Below are 23,394 nucleotides of genomic sequence, written 5' to 3' on the forward strand. Positions count from 1 at the left end.
GACCCTCTCTTCCCCTCTCCTCCTGGTGCCAGTCTCTCTCTCTCTCTCCTCCCTGGTGCCAGTCCCTCTCTCCCTCTCCCTCTGCCTGGTGCTGGACCCTCTCTCCCCCTCTCCTCTCTGGTGCCAGTCTCTCTCTCTCCCTCCCTCTGCCTGGTGCCAGTCTCTGCCTCTGCCTGGTGCCAGTTTCTATCTCCATCTCTCCTCCCTGGTGCCAGTCTCTCTCTCCTTCCCTCTGCCTGGTGCTGGACCCTCTCTTCCCCTCTCCTCCTGGTGCCAGTCTCTCTCTCTCTCTCCTCCCTGGTGCCAGTCCCTCTCTCCCTCTCCCTCTGCCTGGTGCTGGACCCTCTCTCCCCCTCTCCTCTCTGGTGCCAGTCTCTCTCTCTCCCTCCCTCTGCCTGGTGCCAGTGCCTGGCAGAGCGGTGCCGCTGTAAGGGCCCACGGTACCGGCTGGCGGCGCTGAAGTTCCTCTGTGCCTCGCCCTGGGAGGGAGCCGGAGCTGGAGCAGGAGCTGGAGCTGGAGTCAGTGCCAGTCGGTGTGAGGAGCCGAGCGGGACCGGCCCGGTTAGAGCGATGCGCGGCGGCGGCAGCGATGGCCAAATGGTTCAAGGAGCACCTGGGTTTCAGGAGCAGCAAGGGGCCCCCACAGCCCCCGAAACCCGACTACCGCCCGCGGCCGGGGGCAGAGCCCGACATCCTGGCCGCCTACAAGCTGCAGAAGGAGCGGGACTTCGAGGATCCGTACACCGGCGGCTCCAGCTGCCTGCAGCGGCTTCGCTCCGAGGCGGCCGGGCCAGGGGCAGCTTCTGTAGCTGCGGCTGGAGCTCCCGGTGCCGGCTCCTCTCCACATCACCACCCGGCCAAGAACGCTGCTTCTCCCGAACTCAAGTACATCTCCCCGAAACACCGGCTCATCAAAGTGGAAAACCCCGAGAAAAACTGCAGCAAGTTGGCTCCATCTCCAGAGGACAACAAGCAGGACAAGGTGAGAGAGAGAGAAAGTCCCCTGCTGTTTCCCAAATACCCCACACTTTTGTTTCTCAAATGAAATACTTTTGTTTCTCAAATGAAATACTTTCCCTCAAGACTCTGCTCCACATTATGTACGGGTTACTGTTCAAGATTCACCACCCCAACCTCTTCTTACAAATTCCTTTGAATTTCCCTTATCCCAGGAGACAGAGGGCTGTATGAAACCCATCCCTCGCAACTTTCTTTTGCTCTCCTCCCAAGTGTAAGCTTGTGTGTGCTCTCTCTCTCTGGAAAGGTGAGAGAGGCTGCTCCTGGGAGCCCAGAGCTGGACCTGAGAGGATTTTTATTTGGCGGGGTTGGGAACGAAAGCACCCCTGTTTTTTGTTTGTTTGGGAGTGAGACTTGATTAAATTGCACTTGCCTCTGAGAATCTAGCAGGGCGTTTCGAAGAGATGTCTCTAACAGGGAAACTGGTTTGCACTGTTTCCTTGCAGAGCTGGGGAAATCAGATCAGGCATGAGCTTATTGAATGGGCAAGTATACTCAAGGGAGCGAGTGGTCCACTCCTGGTATTTTGAGAGTTGGTAACTCGTTACCCAGTTTTGTTTTCCTTGTGAGGGATAAAGGTTTTCAAGGAAAGGAGGCAGAACACTTGGCTTGGCTCTGACAAAGGGCTGGTACAATTGAGATGGGCCAAATGGGCACGTGTCAAGTAAACTGCCATTACACATCAATCGGGGCTAAGGGAGGAGAGAGCCTATTCAACTACAGAAAGCATCACAAAAGGCCTTGATCTTGCTGCATGACCAGACTGAATGTGGAGGTGACAGTGTCGGACTGGGGTGGACAAGGTCAGAAGTCACACGATGCTCAGTTATACATGAAGGGGCAGCACTCCGAAAGCTTGTGATTTCAAATAAACCTGTTGGACTATAACCTGGTGTTGTGTGACTTCTGACTTTGTCCATACTAAAGATCAGGGGTTGTTCACTGACTGTGCCCCCCATAGGAAGCTGGGTGAATGGTATCTTTGGGGTTTGGTGGAGGGGTCACTGGATAGGACATCAAGAATGCTGTCTCTTCTCTCCCCCCACCCCCCGCCAACTCCATTCCTTAGCTTCTCGAGGTTAACCACAGTTGATAAGTTGCTGACTCTGACCGTGATGAATTCACAGTGGGATTGTTCTTCTCCCATACCTCCAGAACAAATTGAAAGCTCCCCTTAGTTTGTGTTGTGAAATATCTTGCTTGTGATTTCCAGCAGAGCGTGCTGGTTTGTGGTGAGACTCTTGTACTGTGTCAGCTTGGAAAAACACCCAGTCTTGTGCTAACAGATCTGTCCTTCCAAATTTGGCCTGACTCTAGGGAGAGAATGTTAAACTGTGTTTAAAAAAAACCCCAGGGGTAAAGAGCTACTGATATTTTCTTCCTCAATCCAGCAAATTGCAGGCTACAGCCACTGTCTCACACTTACAAAAAGTGCTGTTGGTTTCAGTTTGTATTCACTGCAGTTCTCTCTCTGCAAAGTATAGGTTTGGAAGCCTGCAGATGACCATGATGTTTGTTGGGGTTATCTCTGTTCTTGTTTAAAGGTTGAGTACAGGGTCAGTTTTGTAAAGGAATCAGAAATGGCCAGCACATCGTGTGGGTGGTTGCTCCTCTGCTGTTCTTCGAAAATTAACATGAAGTCATTTCATTGTGATCATTAACTCTCTAGTGTGGAATTAATCCACCATCAACTGTGAGAGACATTGACGGAAAGCAATTACAAAAGAAACCTTTCAAGTGAGTATCTGGAGCAGATTCATTAAGCAGGCAGTGGGCTGAAGTCCCAGTAGATAGAGGCCTGTCTCTGTATAACACTGGGGTACAGTACTGGTGGCGACAGGTCTGTCACTATATAGCACTGGGGTACAGTATTGGTGGGGACAAGTCTGTCACTGCAAAGCACAGAGGTACAGTACTGGTGGGACAGGTCTGTCACTGTATAACACTGGGGTACAGTACTGGTGGGTACAGGTCTGTCACTATATAACACTGGGGTATAGTACTGGTGAGGACAGGTCTGTCACTGTATAACACTGGGGTGTAGTACTGGTGGGGACAGGTCTGTTGTTGTATAATGCTGGGGTACAGTATTAGTGGGGACAGGTCTGTCATTGTATAACACGGGTTTGGTACTGGTAGGGACAGGTCTGTTGTTGTATAATGCTGGGGTACAGTACTGATGGGGACAGGTCTGTTGCTGTTTAATGCTGGGGTACAGTACTGGTGGGGACAGGTCTGTTGATGTTTAACACTGGGATACTGCACTGGTGTGGATAGGTCTGTCACTGTACTATAGTTAGAGTACAAGGGAGGACAGGTCTGTCACTGTATAATGGTTACTGTACAAGGAAGGACAGGTCTGTCACTGTATAAGACTGGCGTATGGTGCTAACTGGACCTCTCTTTGGTGATTAAAGGGATGAATCTACAAGTGTAATCAGAGACTGCCTCATGAGAAATATAACAACAAAAAAGTTAGGTTGTATGCGTTGGCCTGCAATGTTGTGTTAGTTTATTCGCTGTGTGCCTGTGTCCTATTTTTGTAGTGAGTTTTAACTGTTTAGGTTCATAGTTAACTAAAATAATCGTCCAGCTTCAATAATTGAGGAGCTGATAACCCAAATAAATTCTGCAGTTATTTCTGAGACACTGAGACAGACACTGAATCAGATCATGATGCTCCCTCCACTGAAACCTTTAATGATTGAAACATTTACTAAAAATTCTGCTGAAAACTGGTTTTGAATTTTACCACCTTCTGCAGCATAAGAAGCTGGAACAAGAGGAGGCCATTCAGCCCCTCGTAGCTCATCTGCCATTCAATAAGATCATGGCTGATCCCCAGCTCAACTCCACCGTTCTGCCCTTCACACATTCCTCCATTTCCTTAGTGCTGAGTTAGATTTTAAATTAAATCATTTTTGGTGCTTTTAAGGATTTTTGTGTGTTTCTTTTTTAAGCCTCAGCCTGGGTTCAGAAGGCCATGACCTTACAACACCACTGCAGAGATCATGCTCTCCTTTCCTAGTGTAGTAGTGAGGGAGGTGCTGCACTGTCGGAGATGTCATCTTTTACAATGAGAGGATAGAGGGAGGTCCAGTCAACCTCAGGCAATGTTGTCTCAGTAAAGAGTCATTTATGTGCGTTCATCAAAGGAAATCCCAGTTAAAAGGTCAAGGTTCATATTGCGGGGTGGCACTAAAATTGACAAAATGCTGATGTCTCCACAATTATTAGCATCAGACTTGGGTTTTCGGAAGTTTGATTGTGATTGGGGGTTGAGGGGGTGGGGCAGAGTTTGCATGTTAAGATCCTGGTCTAAGAAATTTCAGCACTTTGAGATTGAAAAGATTACGGGATTGGGTATGTAGAATTGAGGAGGAACAAGGAAGGTATATTCAGAAGGGTGTTGACTTTGGTTCAGTGATAGAGAGAGGATTATTGCGACAGAACTATGCAACATCCCACATAGCTCCACCGCTGTTGGAATGAACACTGTTGACTCATACCTGAGCTTAATTGACTGAAATTTCAAACCTGTTTATGCTCTGGCAGCTTAAAATATCATTCTGATTTCCTGACTGAGTTTCAGGAGCGGCTGTTTGGATGAGGAGAGAGTGGAAGAAAATACAGGAGGGCTTTTTTTTAGGAAAAGGGGTAATATTTTATTTTGAACACCTTGTTGCTGTTTGTTGACTAACTTTGATTGTATTGGTTCATTCTGTTGTTTGCGGGCCACAATCAGGTTGGGAACACTGACACAATGTCAGTGCTGAGGATTCCTATTGTCATGTGGGCCTTGACCCCTCATTGGTGGGAACTGGTTCTGGCTTGGGTTCCCCATCCTCAGGCACCAGTGCTGCTGTATCTGCCAGGTTTGAGGTGAGGTGTCAGCATGGCTGTTCAACCAGAGCGGAGGGGTGGAATACAGCAAGCCAAACCTCACTCCCCTCCCCACCCCCCCCACCCCACCCCACCCCCCCACCCCACCCCCAGAGATTCATGGACGTACATTGTAGAGCATTACTGTCTTTGTCCCCACATCTTTCTTCCTATCAGACAATAAGGGAGGCAATGGCCTAGTGGTATTATCGCTGGACTGTTAATCCAAAGACCAAAGTGACGTTCTGGGGACCAGGGTTCGAATCCCACCATGGCAGGCAATGAAAATTGAATTCAATTGGAAAAATCTGGAATAAAATGCCAGCCTGATGATAACTATGTAGTAAATGTTGATTGTCGTCAAAATGTCATCTGGTTCACTCATGTCATTTAGGGAAGGAAATCTTCCATCCTTACCTGGTCTGGTCTACATGTGACCCAGACCCACAGCAATGTGGTTGACTCTTAACTGTCTTCTGGGCAATTAGGGATGGGCAATAATTGCTGGCCCAGCCAGTGAAGCCCATACCCTGTGAATGAATTTAAATTATCTCACTCTCCCAGTTTTCGTTACTTTTCAGTCTTCTATTCTGGAACAAGATACCGTTGATGGTTAGCTCCCTTGTTGAACAGTTGCAGTCCCCATGGTGATGGTGTTTACAGGTCAGGGTCAGCCTGGAATTCTGGGAAGGGAAGAGAACAGAACAGTGATTGTAATTCCATGTGAGTTACATGTGTGTTTTAGTTTCCCTTTTTAATTGTACCTTAGCCAGATTTAGTTTCCAATAATTGACCTTAAAGCAGCAGGAGGTTGACGGTAATTGGCTGAAGTCTACTCTGTCCCTGTGCGATGATGGAGACCATGGTGACATCACCCCAAAGTATCCTGCAGCAGGTGCATCACTATGTGATAGACAGAATGAATATTAATGCCAGTGTCAAAGGGGATGACCAGCCAAACTGCATTTGTGTATCCTCCAGTCTCTCTACTCTGTCACTAATGGCTGTGCCTTCAACTGCTTGGGTCCCATCTCCAGAAACTCACCCTTAAAGCTTCTCTTTTCCTCTTTGTGACATTCTTTAAAGCCATCTCTTTGGCTACACTTTTAATCACCTATCCTAATATCCCTTCTTTGGCCTCAGTGACCATTGTCTTTGATTGTATTGCTGTGAAGCACCTGGGGCAGTTTTAAAACATTTATGGTGCTATATAAATGCACATTTGTTGTCACTCAGTCCTGGTTATTGTAAACACTTTTAACAGTAAGTGTCAGGTAACTGACTGAATCAAGGCATTCATAAGAAGCACTTTTTCTACAAACCTTTCATGGTACATTACAGTGAGACCCTGCTATGCTTTTTATCCAGGGCTTTTAACTTGGAATAAAGAAATAATGCAGGTGTTGAGGTTAAAATGCATTTTCCTTGTCATGTCGCCACTCACTGCTGAGAATCCTTTCTCTAAGGAGGGTTTGTGAGCACGATGCTTGCCCTGGTGAGATACCAAGGGGCCAATGCTGTTCTGTGCAACCACCCCATCCTCTCCAAAAGAGCATCTCACTACAGCGTCCACGGTGGAATTAGAGTCCATAGGTCAGAACGTGAGGGAAGCTGCAAGGGAGAGTTACAAGGATTTGACCCAGGACTGAAACAAGGCAGCTTTGATGAAAGGTTAGATAGGGCAGGTATTGTTCATAGAACTGAGGAGATTTGAGGGGAAACTTGACTTGCAAGGGGTTTGGAAATTGCAGATGGGAAGATGGGTGCACCACCTCGGTGCAGTGTCAGTGACTAAGGGACATGATTTAAACTGGTAAAGGATTAGAGTGGAGTTGACAAGGCTGTTTTCACCTGAAGGATCCAGGACACACTCCCTGAAAGGGCAGTAGAGGCAGAAACACTCAACTCAGTTCAAAGGTGTCTGGATAAAGGTACAAGTCAGGAGAGTGATGGAATACTCCCCAGTTACCTGGATGGGTGCAAGAAATTTGTCACCGTCCAGGGCAAAGCAGCTCCTGTTTGATTGGCACCACGTCCACAAACATTTACTGCTTCCACCACTGACACTCAGTAGCAGCAGCGTGTACTGTCTACAAGATGCACTGCAGAAACTCACCAAAGATACATAGATAGCATCTTCACCATGACCATGTCATTCTCAAAGGTCAACACTTACTTGGAACACGAGCAGCTGAAATTTCCCCTCCAAACCATACACCGTCCTGACTTTGAAATATATCGCCAGTCTTTCAGTGTCACATCCTGGAATTTCCTCTCAAACAGAAATGTGGGTCTATCTACAGCAAGCACACTGCAGCTCACTACCACCACCTCAAGGGCAACTAGGGTGATAAATGCTTATCCAACTGGCAAGGCCCACCTCCTATGAGTGAATTTAAAGTAAGCACCTCAGATATCATAACCTGCAGGGTTCTGGGTTAACTGCTGGGAAGTGGGAATGGGCTGAATGGATAGCTCATTAGAGAGTGTTTTTCAAAGTATTTTCGAGGACCGTAGCCCACTATGATCTGTGATAATTCAACACCCAATCACTGTTCAGTCAGCTTTTATGCAATGTCGATTTTACACAGGGAATGGGGACAAGACTAAACATGTTTATGACAATGATTCCTCTCAATGTGGAGTGGCACTTTTATCCATGCTGGTGGGGTGTTCAAAGAATGTTACCGTATCCTCCATGTTACGGCTCCAAGCAGTCACTCATTAAGGATATAAACACCAGGAGTGCGAATAATCCTGACTGTGAAACAAATGAAACAGGTCCTGGGTGACTGAAAAGCAGAGGATCTGAAATAATAGTAAAGCATTTTCCTTTTTGTTCAAACAGTTGATGTTGAGTTAAATTTAATTTCTGACAATTTATCTTACGTACACTTGCAAAATGTAGGAAACGGTTAGTTAGTCTCAGGTATAGCCATAGTGTTCTGTCTGAAGTTGCCGTTTGATCCTGGCTGATTATATTGCGCTGTTTTAAATTAGTTTTGTTCTTACTACACAGAAAACTCCAATGAATAAAAACGTTACTTTCCATGTGAAACTCCAACCAACTGACATCTTCTGCAGAAATCTTAAGTTGTTCCACATTTACCCTCCTTCCCCATGTACTTGGTGCTCTGTGGTCGATTAAAGGCCAGTTTTTTTTTCCTCACCTAAGGATCTGCTTCTCACTGTGGACGGAGAGGGGGAGGGTTGGGGTCCCAGCTGCTTTTGGTACCTCAGTGTGTCAGCCAACCCTCACCTGTGAACTGGGAGGCATGTTTACTACTGGGCAGTTTGACCAGGAGTGACATTGCATTTGAACTGGGATCTGTCTTGAGCCATCTTTGCATTCACCCATTCCGGTGAGCAAGTGTCCACTCAGAAGTAGAGGGGATCGGTTTAGACTGGAAATGAGGAGACATTTCTTCAGCCAGAGAGTGGTGGGCCTGTGGAATTCATTGCCACAGAGCGCAGTGGAGGTCGGGACATTAAATGTCTTCAGGGCAGAGATTGATAAATTCTTGATCTCGCATGGAATTAAGGGTCACGTGGAGAGTGTGGGTAAATGACGTTGAAATGTCCATCAGCCATGATTGGACTCTAAAGGCCGAATGACCTTACTTCCACTCCTATGTCTTATGATTTTATGGGCACAGGACAGATTAAACTTCTCCCACATCTCCCCATTAAACACTCCCAGGATAGGGACAACATGGAGTTAGATAGACAGTGAAACTCCCTCTACCTTTGGGAAGGGAAATTGTCATCCTTACCTGATCTGGTATCCGTGGACTCCAGACCCAGAGAATTGTGGGTTGACTCCGTAATGCCCTCTGTGCAATTAGGGATGGGTAATAAATGCTGGCCTAGTCAACAATGCCCACATCCTGTGTCCCCCTCCAACACTTCCAGGACTGGGACAGCAAGGGGGTTAGGAGCAAAGTAAAGCTCTCTCGACACTGTCCCCATCAAACACTCCGAGGGGTGACCTTATGGAGGTTCACAAAATCATTCGGGGCATGGATAAGGTAAAAGGACAAGGTCTATTCCCCAGGATAGGGGGAGTCCAGAACTGGAGGGCATAGGTTTAAGGTGAGAGGGGAAGGATTTAATAGGGACCTAAAGGGCAACTTTTTCACACCGAGGGTGGTGTGTGTATGGAATGAGCTGTCAGAGGAAGTGGTGGAAGTTGGTACAATTGCAACATTTAAAAGGCACCTGGATAGGTACAAGAATAGAAAGGGTTTAGAGGGATATGGGCCAAATACTGGCAAATGGGACTGGATTAAGTTAGGATAGCTGGTTGGCATGGATAAGTTGGACCGAAGGGTCTGTTTCTGTACATTTCTATGACAGGGACAGCACGGGGTTAGATGCAGAATAAAGCTCCCTCAACACTATCCCCATCAAACACCCCAATAGCACTGTGGAAAAATTATCCCACCTTAGGAATGCTAAAGTCAATTGTGACTCTTGACTGTCTACCACACAAAGAGCAAAAAAAAACTGAACACAACTGAAGGATCCTCTGGCTGGTATACTTGGCACCAGTCTGGACAGTGCCATTGAATGTGTCTTTGCCCCCTTGTGTTCTGCCAGAATTGGTTGTAGCTGAGTGATTAAACTCCCTGCAAAGCAGAGATAGGCAACTGGCCCTTTGCAGACTATAGAAACTTTACTCAAACAGAACATTGTTTTGGCAAACCAACCTTGGCATAAAAATAAGTTCTGCTTTGACAGTGCACATTATAACTGAAGCACAGAAAAACAGAATGCTCATATCAAGATTTAGCATCTGGCAGAGAGTTCACACTCTATGTACGATTGCATCTGGTGCTTACAGAGCAGTCTAACCCTCACTGTTGTATGGCCCAGTCTGCTCTTATGCCACAGAGATGAGAAACAATCAGGATTTTGATTCCGCTGTCCTCCGGTCTGTTCTGAGTTGGCTGTTTCCTTTAGAGACTGCACTTGCCTTGGAGTTATTACGTTTAGCTTGAATGTTCCTGAGGTGACAGGCAGCAGACCTGTCAGTTAGGGTGCCCACTCATCACCTGCTATCCTGCTATCCTGCTATTGTTGCTGCAAAGTACAAAGCAGGAAAAAGCTATGATAAAGTCTGTAGTTCAATAGCTAAAAATCAGTACTCCCTCAGCACAACTCCCATCAGATCTCTCCAGGCAGATGCAACACCGGCTCTTTCTATATTGTCCCCATCAAACACTCCCAGGACAGAGACAGCACGGGGTTAGATACAGAGTAAAGTTCCCTCTCACTGTCCCCCATCAAACGCTCCCAGGACAGGGACAGCACGGGGTTAGATACAGAGTAAATCTCTCTCAAGTCTCAGTAATGTGTTTCAGCCCTAATATAGAAAGAATGTGTGGCAGTATGTGTGTTTATGGTGACCACTCTGTGAAACACTATTTGAAGTCCCTGGAATGAGGGTAAAATACAATCACTTAAACCTTTGATCCCAGCATCAAAGTGTGCAGGAAATTGGGAGCATTGGCACTTTGTAATTAATCCTGCTCTGCTCCCATTCCCCTCCCCCCCACCCCCCAAGCTATAATGTGAAAGGAGAGTCCATTTCTGATGAAGGTGTTGGGAATTGCTCTTCACATTTCCTGAGCTAACACGTTGACCATCCGTTGGAAATGTAAAGAAAGTGTTTGGCATTGGCCCCTCAGGATCAAGTGGGTTATTGAGCAGGACAATGTGAAGTTGCTGCTGGGGTGGATTGTGGGAGGTGGTCACTCTTGCTACAATGGCATTGGGTCGGTTGGCTGAGTCCTGTGTATTAGATGGAGAACGATTTGTCTGTCTTCACCAGGGAGATGTCAAGCCAGCTTGATTAACACTAGAGTATGAGAGTGTGAAATCTATTTCCTTGCTGGGATCCTGGTGACTAATACAATTACAAGTCGCTTTATTGGTTTGTCACAGCTTCCTGTCTCCAGTCCCATGGGTAGGGAACTAACTATTCACCACATCCAGCTTGTGACACTGTTGGTTCCAATCCTGCTGTGAGCGTCTCTGCTGGAGGATGTCAGCCTGGTGTGCGGTGGGAGTAATGGATGACCCCTGGTGAATGTAGTGGACAGATGAGTAAATCTCACTGACTCAGGAATGGAGCAAAGATCCTTCGCACATTGAGCTTGTGTAGTCACTGCCGACTGCACTTGCCTGGGTGTTGGGTGTGAGCTACCTGTGGTGTGGAAAGCAGGCAGGGCCTTTGTTGAACAAAGAGTTTTGAAACTGAATTCCTGAAAATCCTCAGGTTTGCTGTCACCCCAGATGACTGGAGCCAGCAGTCTGGGTGGAGGGGGTGGGGTACTTTGCCTGTCTGCCCCCTCCAATCTGTAGAGTAGAGCAGGCTCCATTACAAAGTGCCAATGGTCCCAGTTTACTGCACTCTTTGATGCTGGGATCAAAAGTTTAAGTGATTACATTTTATCCTCATTCCAGGGATTTCAAATAGTGTTTCATAGAGTGGTCACCATGAACACTCAGATTGTTGATCACACTGTTAGTATATTAGTTAAAAATCTCACAACACCAGGTTATAGTCCAACAGGTTTATTTGGAAGCACTAGGTTTCGGAGAGCTGCTCTTTTATCAGGTGGTTGAATATTAGGGCTGAGATACATAGGGTGAGAGTTGAGGGAGCTTTACTCTGTATCTAACGCTGGGGTGTGCTCCTTGCTGTCATGGCCATTGCTGTTTCCATCAAACCAAATTTGTGGAAGAAAGTTATGTCCAGTTGTTACTAACTTGCTGTTTGTGGGATCTTGCTGTGCAGAGTTTGGCTGTTGCAGTTCCTGACATTAGAACCATGACAGTAATTCATGGCTCTTTGGGGGTGTACCAGAGTTGTGAAAGGCGCTACGTAAATTGAAGTCCTTCTTTTATGCTGGATTCTAGTTGGAGTCTGACTGTATGACCCAGTGTGCTGAATTACACAATTTGAACTATAATTCGCATTACTGAAAAATGTGTTGCTGGAAAAGTGCAGCAGGTCAGGCAGCATCCAAGGAGCAGGAGAATCAACTGTTTCGGGCATAAGCCCTTCTTCAGGAATGAGGAGGGTGTGCGAAGCAGGCTAAGATAAAAGGTAGGGAGGAGGGACTTGGGGAAGGGGCGTTGGGAATGCGATAGGTGGAAGGAGGTTAAGGTGAGGGTGATAGGCTGGAGAGGGGGTGGGGGCGGAGAGGTCGGGAAGAAGATTGCAGGTCAAGAAGGCAGTGGTGAGTCTGAGGGTTGGAACTGAGACAAGGTGGGGGGAGGGGAAATGAGGAAGCTGGAGAAATCTGCATATTTGAATAAGTTCATGAATAAGAAATATTCAAGTGCAGGCAGGTGGGACTAGTTTAGTTTAGGTATAGGGTCTGTTTCTGTGCTGTATGTCAATGACATGAGCTAATGCAGAATTGCATCCAGGTATAATACTGAGCCAGAGAACGCTTTTGTTTGTTTCTGTAAGCGATCTAGTCAATGTTCTTTCTTTAATAGTGCTCCAGTTCAGACTCTTGGGCTCTGAAAGGTCACTGGACTCGAAACATTAGCTCTGTTTCTCTCTCCACAGATGCTGCCAGACCTGCTGAGTTTCTCCAGCATTTTCAGTTTTTGTTCTATTTCAGATGCTCTGCATTGCTGTGAAACTTAGGGCCAGTTCGGAATCAGGCTCCCTTTTGTTGTACCCCATCAGCTTCCTCTGAAGGAGAGCCCTGGCAATTGGCCCTCCTCTTCAACACTGCCCATCACTGAGATGGCTAGCGTTCTGTCCCACACTGGGGGCAATTTACACACCAGCACACACACTGAGGTTGGAGATAGTGGTGTAGTGGTAACATCACTGGACCTGTAATCCAGACGTCTACCCTAATACTCTGGGGATGTGGGTGCAAATCTCACCATTATAATTTATCGGTCCTCTTGTGGTGTGGTGGTAATGATGTGATCCCGGGACTGGGAGGTCTGGATTCAAATCCCAGCTGCTCCAGAGCTGTGTAATAACATCTCTGAAAAGGTTGATTGGAAGAAATAGGTTACATTTAAAAAAGAAAGAATTGGTGAAATTTTTGTTATGTTAATGAAATAAAAAATCAGTACCAGTGATGGGAACCCCCATCTGGTTCCCACACGTCCTTACCTGGGCTGGCCTACACTTGATGCCAGACCCACAGCAATGTGGGTGACTCTGAAATGGCTGAGTAGGGCACTCAGTTCAAGGGGCAATTAGAGACGGGCAGAAAATGCTGGCATGGCCAGTGATGCCCACATCCTGTGAAATCCCAGGCTGGATTTGAGAGAATCTATTAAGAAAGAGAATCTAGAGTGGGGAAGGATCAGAGTCTACCATGTCTTTGTTTCCACTGAGACGAGGATCCTAAATCCCCTCATCTCTCCCTGCTGTCTTCCAGCATCCTCGTTTCCTCCTCCTTCATCCCCACCCCAACCACTTTGCAAAGGTTTAGGGTCTGAGTGAAATTTTGGGAAGGGATGTGATAGTGGTTGCCTTGTCCAAATAAGTGTGTTTAATCCAGGTATAGTCCTCCTTCCTATTGGGATCCTCTGGAATAATATGTTTTGTTGATGTGTCAGGCTTTAACCCACGAGGAAATTGCCTGACCTCTGTGTGTAACCTGCTGGAGACTATTGCCATTTATTAGAGCTTCTGCAAACAGTGCTCCTGTTCTTTAGCTCCTGCAGCAAGTACTCAGGAGACTGGGAAGCTCAGTCACTGGCACAGAGAGTGAGCAATGCTGCAGCTACACCAGCCTGGTTCAACATTCCTCCCCCCAGTCTCCACCATCCCCAATCCTTTTCAGTGGTCTCTCCACCTCTCAGCTCCTCATTGGGGTCTAGTTCAGCAGGCACTTAAACTGCAGTGTCTGCGGGCATCCATTGGAATGCGCCTGAGAGTGAGACGGGCTGTTCAACTCTGCAAGCATCACGATTGAGACAATTGGAAGGGAGGAGAGGGAACTACAGACTGAGACAAAGGGGCATGGGGGAAAACATTAATCATTTACACATTGGAAAGTGGTAAAGAGAGAAACCCAGAGATTGGAGTCACAGTGATACACGTTGACCTACAGATAGAGAAAGCAGAATAACAAAGGGAATGAAAAGCACTGATAAGAAAGAATTACAAATGGAGAGATAGAGACAGCCACATCGATGTAGACAGGGAGAAGAAAATCACAGCACAAATTAGGTTTGATTATTTATGACGATAGGACAATGCGTTTTCAAACTAAATAAAATCAACCTTTTAACTCCAGAAATGGAAAGGTATTGCTCCCTCAGAGTTGGGTGTTCCAATTTCTCTGTGATATCATCCTTGTTCCGTGTGTTTCATGTGAATGGGCAGATCTACGTTTGTTTCTGTGTTTGCACACCACACCCCCCTCCCTGTATGTGTCTCTATTTTTGCTCTTTTTCTGTATGTCTCTCTCTGTCACTCATTATCTCCCTGTGCACCTGTGTTTGTCTGTCTCTCTGCTTCTCCCTCTGTCTGTCTGTCTCCCATCCCTCTCTGAGTTTCTGTCCCTGTTCCTCTCTTTTTCTCTCCTTGACTGTCCTTCCAGTTCTGACTTTGTTGGTTTGATTTTCTCTGTGGCTCTGTCCCTGTCTAAGAGTAAGAGGGATCTAAGAGAGAGACTCTCTCCGTTACTTTTTCTTTCTCTCTCTATGTCTCTCTTTTCTCACTCTCTCTCTCACTATCTGTTTCTGTGTGGTCTTCCTCTCTCTCTCTATCTCTCGCCCTATCTCTCTCTCTCTGTCTATCTCCCTGTCTCTCTCTGCCTGTGTGTGTGTGTGTGTGTGTGTGTGTGTGTCTATGTGTGTGTTGCTCTCTCTCTCTGACTGTGTGTGTTCAACCGGGAGCTGGAAACTGGATGATTTTGAATACTGTTCCTTTGGCTCACTGGGAATGTCAAGGCTGAGAGACTCGGAATGAGACTGGCCAGACAAGTGAAGTTAGTCTCAAAAGAATCATAGAGAGTTGAGCTCGAGCGCGTGGAAATGCACCGTGGGGATCTGTCAATGTCTGAACGAGGCAGGGCAAGGTAACAGAGGGAGAGTCAGGGGAGCTTTTGAATGTGTCTCAGTTGGCGTGCTGGAGGAAGATTCCGGCATGTCCCTGAGATTGCTTGTGATTGACGGGCTGTAATTGATATTAGTCCCATCCTGCACTCACTCACAAGACAAAAGCTCATCTCGGCAGCTAAACCCTAACCTGCTGCTAAAGAACAGAGAAATTCCTCGGCTCTGACATGGGCTGACATATCCAATTGCCTCTCTGTCCAATGCTGCAGGCGTGTGCTTCTTAACTAGCTTTTCAATCAGCTAATGGCCCACTCTCCCACCCTATCCCCAGGGGAACCCTGGCTGACAAAGGGGTGATTGTTCCGTTCATCCCTCCTCCTCGGTTTTTGATACTTTCTTTTCGGGGGGGGGGGGGGAGAGAGCTAGGGTTCCCCCCCACCCCCCTCCCAGCCCCCCTGCCAGGGTATTGAGGGCTGGCTAAGTCTCCACAAGTCCTGGGTGTCAGGCCCAAGTGACTGTGAGGCTGAGGGTGACAGCGTGTCCTGGGGGGTGGAGGGGGAAGGGGTGAATCATGCATTTGTGTCTTTCCACCTTCCTGCTTTAGAATGCAGGAAATACTTTACATTTAGATAGTACCCTTTACAATCTGACAACACCACAAAGGTGTTTAGGGTTGGCCAAGTATTTGAATTGGGGTTTCACAGGCAAGGTAGGAAATGCAGCAAGCACCCTCTTCCCCCACCGCCCCCCCCCCCACTCCCCCCCACCACCCCCCAAGCAGCAGTGACCCACTACTCTGCTTCAGGGATGTTGGGTAATGAGTGAATAGATTACAGGGAAAAGTGCCCCTCTTCCAATAGGAGGCTTTGAGCCCAGATAGGGCCTTCATTTCCTGCCTCATCCAAAACAAACAGCAACAGTGCAGCACTCCTGCAGCAGAGAGCTAGCCTCAGTAATGTACTGGAGGGGGACTTTAAACCTCCAGAATAAAACTCAGTTGCTGTGTCAGTCTTTCAGGTAGCAGAACAGCCCAAGGTACATTGACTGACATCCTGTACATCTCTATGACTCTCTATGACTATCAATCTCAAGACAGGCAGCTGTCAGAGAGAATAGAATCCTGCATAAAGGGACCATTCAGCCCATCAAATCTGCACCCATCCACCAAAGGGCATCCCTGCATTCCCCATGACCTAACCTGCACATAGACTCATCGAGTCGTACCACACAGAAACAGACCCTTCGGTCCAACTCGTCCGTGCCGACCAGATATCCTAAATTCATCTGGCCCCATTTGCCATCTTTGGATTGTTGGAGGAGACCGGAGCACCTGGAGGAAACCTACACAGACACAGGGAGAATGTCCAAGCTCCACACAGACCCACTGTCGGGTAGCAGCTCAGCTGCTGCTTAGATTAGATGTTTAGATTAGATTACTTACAGTGTGGAAACAGGCCCTTCGGCCCAACAAGTCCACACCGACCCGCTGAAGCGCAACCCACCCATACCCCTACATTTACCCCTTACCTAACACTACGGGCAATTTAGCATGGCCAATTCACCTGATCCGCACATCTTTGGACTGTGGGAGGAAACCGGAGCACCCGGAGGAAACCCACGCAGACACGGGGAGAACATGCAAACTCCACACAGTCAGTCGCCTGAGGCGGGAATTGAAACCGGGTCTCAGGCGCTGTGAGGCAGCAGTGCTAACCACTGTGCCACCATGCCGCCCATAACTCAGCTTGAGTTGGCATTAACTGGGCACAGATTGTACAACCATCTTCTTGCTGCAGTTCAGTTAGCTCAACAGGTCAGACCGAGTTAGTGGAGATAGACAGCAAAGTTGCTGTGCCAAGTTGATGGAGGTGGAGGGCTTGGCGCCAATGTTTATTTACACCTCACCACAGGAATGGAGCTGGAGAGAGTCAAAGGGAAGGAGAGAGTCGGAGATAACGATGACATAAGGGCAGAAATCGGATTTCCAGAATCTGCTGTATTTCGTCAGTTTTGCTATTTATTTATGAGATGTAGGAATCCCAACTGGACCAGCATCTAATGCCTTTTTCCTGATTGCCCTTGAGGAGGGTCAGTAGTTGGTGTGGTTTCAAATAGCTCGTTTAGGTTTGATTTTGATTTGACTTTGATTTTATGCCATGTGCATTCAAGTACAGGCGTCCAGTGAAAAATGCATAATGTCACCACACAAGGTGTTATCTTGGGGATAGTACCGAGGTACAGAATCATAAGAACAAGGTAGAAAGGAAAAACAGAGTTAAAAGCTAAACATTACAGTGATTATAGTGCAGTGTAAAACATATGAAATAAGGTTAAAAGTTACACATTGCAGAGCTTCTTAGTTTTAAGTAGAATTTAAGAAAATAAAGCTGAAAGTTCAAACGTTACAGGCTTTGTTAAATGCATAGCAATGGTGGGATTACACTTTGAGGAATCACCTTAAGATCAAAAGTCCATGCTCTGGCCACACTGGTTTTGTTGTGGCTTTCTCAGACATTTCAGAGGGCAGTTAAGAGTCAGCCTTATTCCTATGGGATAGAGTCACATGTAGGTCAGACCAAGTAAGGACAATGGATTTCCCTCCTTAAATGACAATAATGAGCCAGACAGGTTTAAACACCACCGCAGTCATTTCATGTATGTTTTATTTATTCCATATTAATTGCATTAAAATTCCTCTACTGTGGGAGTTGTGCACGTGTCTCCTGATCAACGGCCTTGGGAGTACTTCTCCACGATCTGTGATACTGTGCCTTTTCTATATGAGAAATGCTGGTAGCCTCCCGTGTCCATTCCCTCCACAAATGGACAAAACCTTCAGGGCCAGGAAGGCGAGAAAGCATAGCAAAGCCAAGCAGAGATGGCAGTAAATGGGCAAAGTACAATCTGTGTTTCTTTGCCTTTAACCTTGGGGCAAAAACGGAAAAGCAGTTGCTTCAGGAGTGGGGTTTGCTTATCCAGCCAGCAAACATTGGGTGTTTTTCTTCCTGTGGCTGGAGAATGATATTTCCTGAGCTCTCCTCTCCACCTTCCAGCTGTCTCATCACTCGTCCTGTTTTATGCAGTTTGGATCCTACGCTCTGCGTTCGGAAAGCTTCTGAATTTAATTCCCAGGAACACCCTGTGGGTCATGACCCTGCCTATGCAAACGAAATATTGCGATGCTCTCAGTCTGCACCCGTGTGTGTCTTTCCTTTATCAGCTGCCTTTGTTATGAAATTAGCTGACAAAACCAACAACGAACTACAACCTTTTGGTTGTACAGAACTTAAGTATTGCTGGATAAAGATGCATGCAGCCAATATGTCTTTGTCTAGCGAAAATCACAAGAATGCCAAAAATGTAAGAGACGCCAATTTGTACTGAATGAAAATATGGTTCATGGCATCACTCTGCAATTAGCGTTCACTTGACAACCATTCAACAGTCTCTTCTCATCCAGGATAAATTGTTGTTCCCTGTATGATTTGCCATTCTTGCAATTCAGTCCTGATGATTGCAAAACACTTTTGACAGTACTTTTTAAATTTTAGCGATAATCTTTCCCTTCACCAGGTTCCCCCGCTCACCTTGAGCGGTTTCCTCATTGCCTGGCAATGTCTAGAGACTCGAATTGTTTGAGTGTACAAGCGTCAGATTCCAGTTAGATGCTGAGTATTTTTGTAATTGGGTTGAACACCCCTGGGGTAAAAAGTGAGGTCTGCAGATGCTGGAGATCAGAGCTGAAAATGTGTTGCTGGTTAAAGCACAGCAGGTCAGGCAGCATCCAAGGAACAGGAAATTCGACGTTTCGGGCCAGAGCCCTTCATCAGGAATGAGGAGAATGTGCCAGGCAGGCTAAGATAAAAGGTAGGGAGGAGGGCAAAGTACAATCTGTGTTTCTTTGCCTTTAACCTTATGGCAAAAACGGAAAAGCAGTTGCTTCAGGAGTGGGGTTTGCTTATCCAGCCAGCAAACATTGGGTGTTTTTCTTCCTGTGGCTGGAGAATGATATTTCCTGAGCTCTCCTCTCCACCTTCCAGCTCCCCTCCTCCCTACCTTTTATCTTAGCCTGCCTGGCACATTCTCCTCATTCCTGATAAAGGGCTCTGGCCCGAAACGTCGAATTTCCTTGAACACCCCGGGGGGGGTTAGGAACTGAAGAAGAAAATTGACTCCAGATTCTGAATGCCAGTTGCTGCTCACGGTGGGAAGCACTGAGACCAGGGAGGAGTTGCTGATTCTGTCAGAATCAGGTAGCCTGGGGTTTTACAATAGGGCAGTGCCGACTACCCCTGACCTGTTAATGGGCCACAAATCAAGGTGTAGAACTTGAATGATTCCCAAGCCTGAGGATGAAAGTAAAACCGAAAGAATGAGGTAGGCAACATTTGAAGGAGTGAGGAAAATGGTACCTATGGTGATGAATCTGCCATCACGTCTTTTATTCCCTGTGTACTTGTGAGAGAAGTTAAGGATTATCTGTCAGTTCACTCTTACCACATATGCTGTGTTGGTATCAAATGTTCGACCTCAACATTATTTACACGTTGCAGTTTGTCACCTTTTTACGAAGCCTCTCTCTCTCTCTCTCTCTCTCTTTGTCTGCTTTATTGAGAGACTCTCAGTTCCTGGTGCCCACAGGCCGTGGAATACAGATTTTTAACACATTACAGAAACAATTACGCATTCAACGAGCGCTGAGTGTATAATGTGTCTCTTTTGTGTTTTAATTTGTGCCCACTGACAGGTCATTATTCTCGAAGACTACGCAGATCCATTCGATGCTAAGCAGTCTGGTGTGACTCAGGTTGGACAGGAGAAAGTGACTGAGAATGATGGCTACATGGAACCTTACGAAGCCCAAAAAATGATGGCAGGTAATAAATGAATATATAATATAAAAGGTCATTTTGTACAGAGCTGAGCTGATAACATTTCCAGGCGAGGTCTGTTTAATGTGGGCCAGTTTGGTATTGAATTATGGTCTGCCCACACTCTTTATTGCGGTGCTTTGTCAGATGGCATCCAGATAGGTTTACGATGAGTGAATAAAGTTGGGAGCAAGTATTTTGCCGATGTTAACACCAACTTGCATTTATAAAGCACTTAAATTTAGTGTATGTATTTCAAGGTGCTCCACCTTGGAAAGTTATCAAGTATCATCTGATACTGAGTCTCAAAAGAATGGCAAAAGCTTGGTCAAAGAGGTAGATTTTAAGAAGCATTTGGAAGGAGCGGGGAGAGAATTCCAAGGCTGACACCCCAGGCGTTGAGCACATTGTCACTGGCAGCAGAGTGGGGAAAAGCTGAGATGTGTTGTGTATTTGCTCCATTGTTCATTTCTCCTTTCAACTGAGCGTTGACCCTCATGGTTAAGCACCGTGGTTTAAGGTAGAATATAGAGCTCCAGAACCGCCATGGGGCAGAAGGAGGTCTGTGAGCCCAGCCTGCCTGTATTGGTTCTTCATAGAGTCAAAGTCATACCTCAAGGAAACAGACCCTTCGGTCCAACCAGTTCATGCTGAACACTATCCCAAACTAGTCCCACCTGCCTGTTTCTGGCCCATATCCCTCCAAACGTTTCCTATTTGTGAACTTATCCAAATGTCTTTTAAACATCGTAATTATAGAACATAGAACATAGATCATTACAGAACAGTACAGGCCCTTCAGCCCTCGATGTTGCGCCGCCCTGTCATACTAATCTGAAGCCTATCCCACCTACACTATTCCATTTGCCTGTCCAATGACGACTTAAATGTACTTAAACTTGGTGAATCTACTTCCTATGCAGGCAAACCCTTACTACTCTCTGAGTAAAGAAATTGCCTCTGACGTCTGTCTTATACCTATCTCCCCTCACTTTAAAGTTGTGTCCCCTCGTGTTTGCCATCTCCATACTTCCACATCCTTATAATGCGGTGACCAGAACTTTACACAATACTCCAAGTGTGGCCGTACCAGAGCTTTGTACAGCTGCAGCATAACTTCATGGTTCTGGAACTCAATCCCTCTATTAATAAAGGCCAAAACACTGTATGCCTTCTTAACAACCCTGTCAATCTGGGTGGCAACTTTCAGGGATCGGTGTACATGGACACCGAGATCTCTCTGCTCATCTGCACTCCCAAGAATCTTACCATTAGCCCAGTACTTTGCATTCTGATTACTCCATCCAAAGTGTATCACCTCACACTTGTCCACATTAAGCTCCATTTGCCACCTCTCAGCCCAGCTCTGCATCCTATCTATGTCTCTCTGCAACCTACTACATCCTTCGTCACTATCCACAACTCCCACCGACCTTAGTGTTGTCTGCAAATTTACTAACCCACCCTTCTAAGCCCTCATCCAGGTGATTTATAAATATGACGAACAGCAGTGGACCCAACACCGACCCTTGTGGTAGGCTGCTAGTAACTGGACACCAAGATGAACATTAGCTACAACCCTCTGTTTTCTTTCAGCAAGCCAATTACTGATCCAAACTGCTATGTCTCCCACAATCCCATTCCTCCGCATTTTGTATACTGTGGGGAACGTTATCAAACGCCTTACTGAAATCCATATATACCAGTTTGGTCACTTTGTCAAAAAACTCAATAAGATTCGTTAGGCACGACCTACCCTTCACAAAACCGTGCTGACCGTACCTGATCAGATTATTCTTTTCTAGATGGTTATAAATCTTATCTCTTATAACCTTTTCCAACACTTTACCAACAACTGAAGTGAGACTCACTGGTCTGTAATTACCAGGGTTGTTCTACTACCCTTTTTGAACAAGGGAACCACATTTGCTACCCACCAGCCCTCAGGCACTATTCCTGTAGACAATGATGATTTGAAGATCAATGCTAAAGGCTCGGCAATCTCTTCCCTTGCTTCCCAGAGGATCCTAGGATGGATCCCATCCGGCCCAGGGGACTTGTCTATTTTCACACTTTGCAGTATTTCTAATACCTGTTCCTTATGAGCCTCAATCTCTTCTAGTCTAGGTGCAAATATCTCTGTATCTTCCTCGCCAACATTTTCATTTTCTATAGTGAACACTGTCGAAAAATATTTATTTAGTCCTTCCCCTATCTCCTCTGACTCCACACACAACTTCCCATTATTATCCTTGATTGGCCCTAATTTAACTCTCGTCATTCTTTTATTCCTGACACACCTATGGAAAGCCTTAGGGTTAACCCTGATCCTATCCGCCAACAACTTCTCATGTCCCCTCCTGGCTCTTCTGAGCTCTCTTTTTAGGTCTTCCTTGACTTCCTTGTAACCCTCAAGCACCCTAACTGGGTTTTCACATTTTGTCCTAACATAAGCCTCCACCTTCTTGACCAGGGATTCCGCTTCTTTAGTAAACCACGGCTCAAGTGTCCTATACCTTCCTCCCTGCCTGACAGGTTCATACTTATCTAGGACACACAGGAGCTTTTCCTTGAATAAGCTCCACATTGTTAATGCGTTCATCCCCTGCAGTTTCCTTCCCCATTCTACGCTTCCTAAATCTTTCCTCGTAATTTCCCTTCCCCCAGCTGTAACTCTTGCTCGGTGGAGTGCACCTATCCCTTTCCATCACTAAAGTAAACCTGACAGAATTGTGATCGCTGTCTCCAAAGTGCTCACCTACTTCCAAATCTAACACCTGGCCAGGCTCGTTACCCAGTACTAAACCTAAAGTGGCTTCACCTCTTGTTGGCCTGTCTACATACTGTGTCAGGAAGCCCTCCTGCACACACTGGACAAAAACTGACCCATCTATAGTACTCATACTGTAGTGATCCCAGTCAATATTTGGATGGTTGAAGTCCCCCTTGACAACTACCCTGCCCCTCTCACTCCTATGGAGAATCATCTTCCTCAGGAAGTTCATTCCACACACGAACCACCCTCTGTGTAAAATATTTGCCAATCCTGTTTTTTTTTAAATCACTCTCCTTTCATCTTAAAAATGTGTTTTGAAATCACCCATTGTAGGGAAAGGACACCCACTGTTAACGCTGTCTATACACGTCATGATTTTATAAACTTCTATAAGGTCACCCCTCAACCTTTTATGCTCCAATGGTAAAAGGTCCCAGCTTACCCAGCCTTTCTTATTGCACAAGCCTTCCATACAAGGCAACATTCTGTAAATCTCTTCTGAACCCTCTCCAGCTTAATAATATCCTTCCTACAACTGGGTGACCAGAATTGGACGCAATAGTCCAGTAGAGGCCTCACCAATGTCCTGTACAGCCTCAACATGACGTCCCAACTCCTACACTCAAAGGACTGAGCAATGAAGGCAAGCATGCTAAAAGCTTTAACCATCCTATCTAGATGTCAAGTGAACATTATTACCTAGTGCCAATTTCTTGCCTTTGTCGACATGCCCTTGCACTCTATTTCAATCCAAATAATCATCGAATGCCCCTATTGAATGCCTCAATTGAACCT

The 23,394-nt window shown here is 46.4% G+C and overlaps 1 protein-coding gene across 2 annotated transcripts in view; it reads left to right on the forward strand.

Moving 5' to 3' along the window:
* Positions 1-500: 500 nt before the first annotated feature.
* LOC132834753 (SH2 domain-containing adapter protein F-like) overlaps positions 501-23,394 on the forward strand; it is a 196,721-nt gene continuing 173,827 nt past the window's right edge. Inside the window, exons 1-2 of one of the 2 annotated variants that reach the window (XM_060853733.1) lie at positions 501-982; positions 19,700-19,829. In XM_060853733.1, coding sequence (XP_060709716.1) covers positions 590-982; positions 19,700-19,829 — 523 coding nt within the window. In that variant the 5' untranslated portion in view covers positions 501-589. Of the gene's footprint in view, positions 983-4,608; positions 4,675-19,699; positions 19,830-23,394 lie in introns of those variants that run through there. The other variant, XM_060853734.1, reaches the window with a different exon arrangement.

Source organism: Hemiscyllium ocellatum, chromosome 42 (assembly GCF_020745735.1).
Source record: "Hemiscyllium ocellatum isolate sHemOce1 chromosome 42, sHemOce1.pat.X.cur, whole genome shotgun sequence".
Lineage (NCBI taxonomy): Eukaryota > Metazoa > Chordata > Chondrichthyes > Orectolobiformes > Hemiscylliidae > Hemiscyllium > Hemiscyllium ocellatum.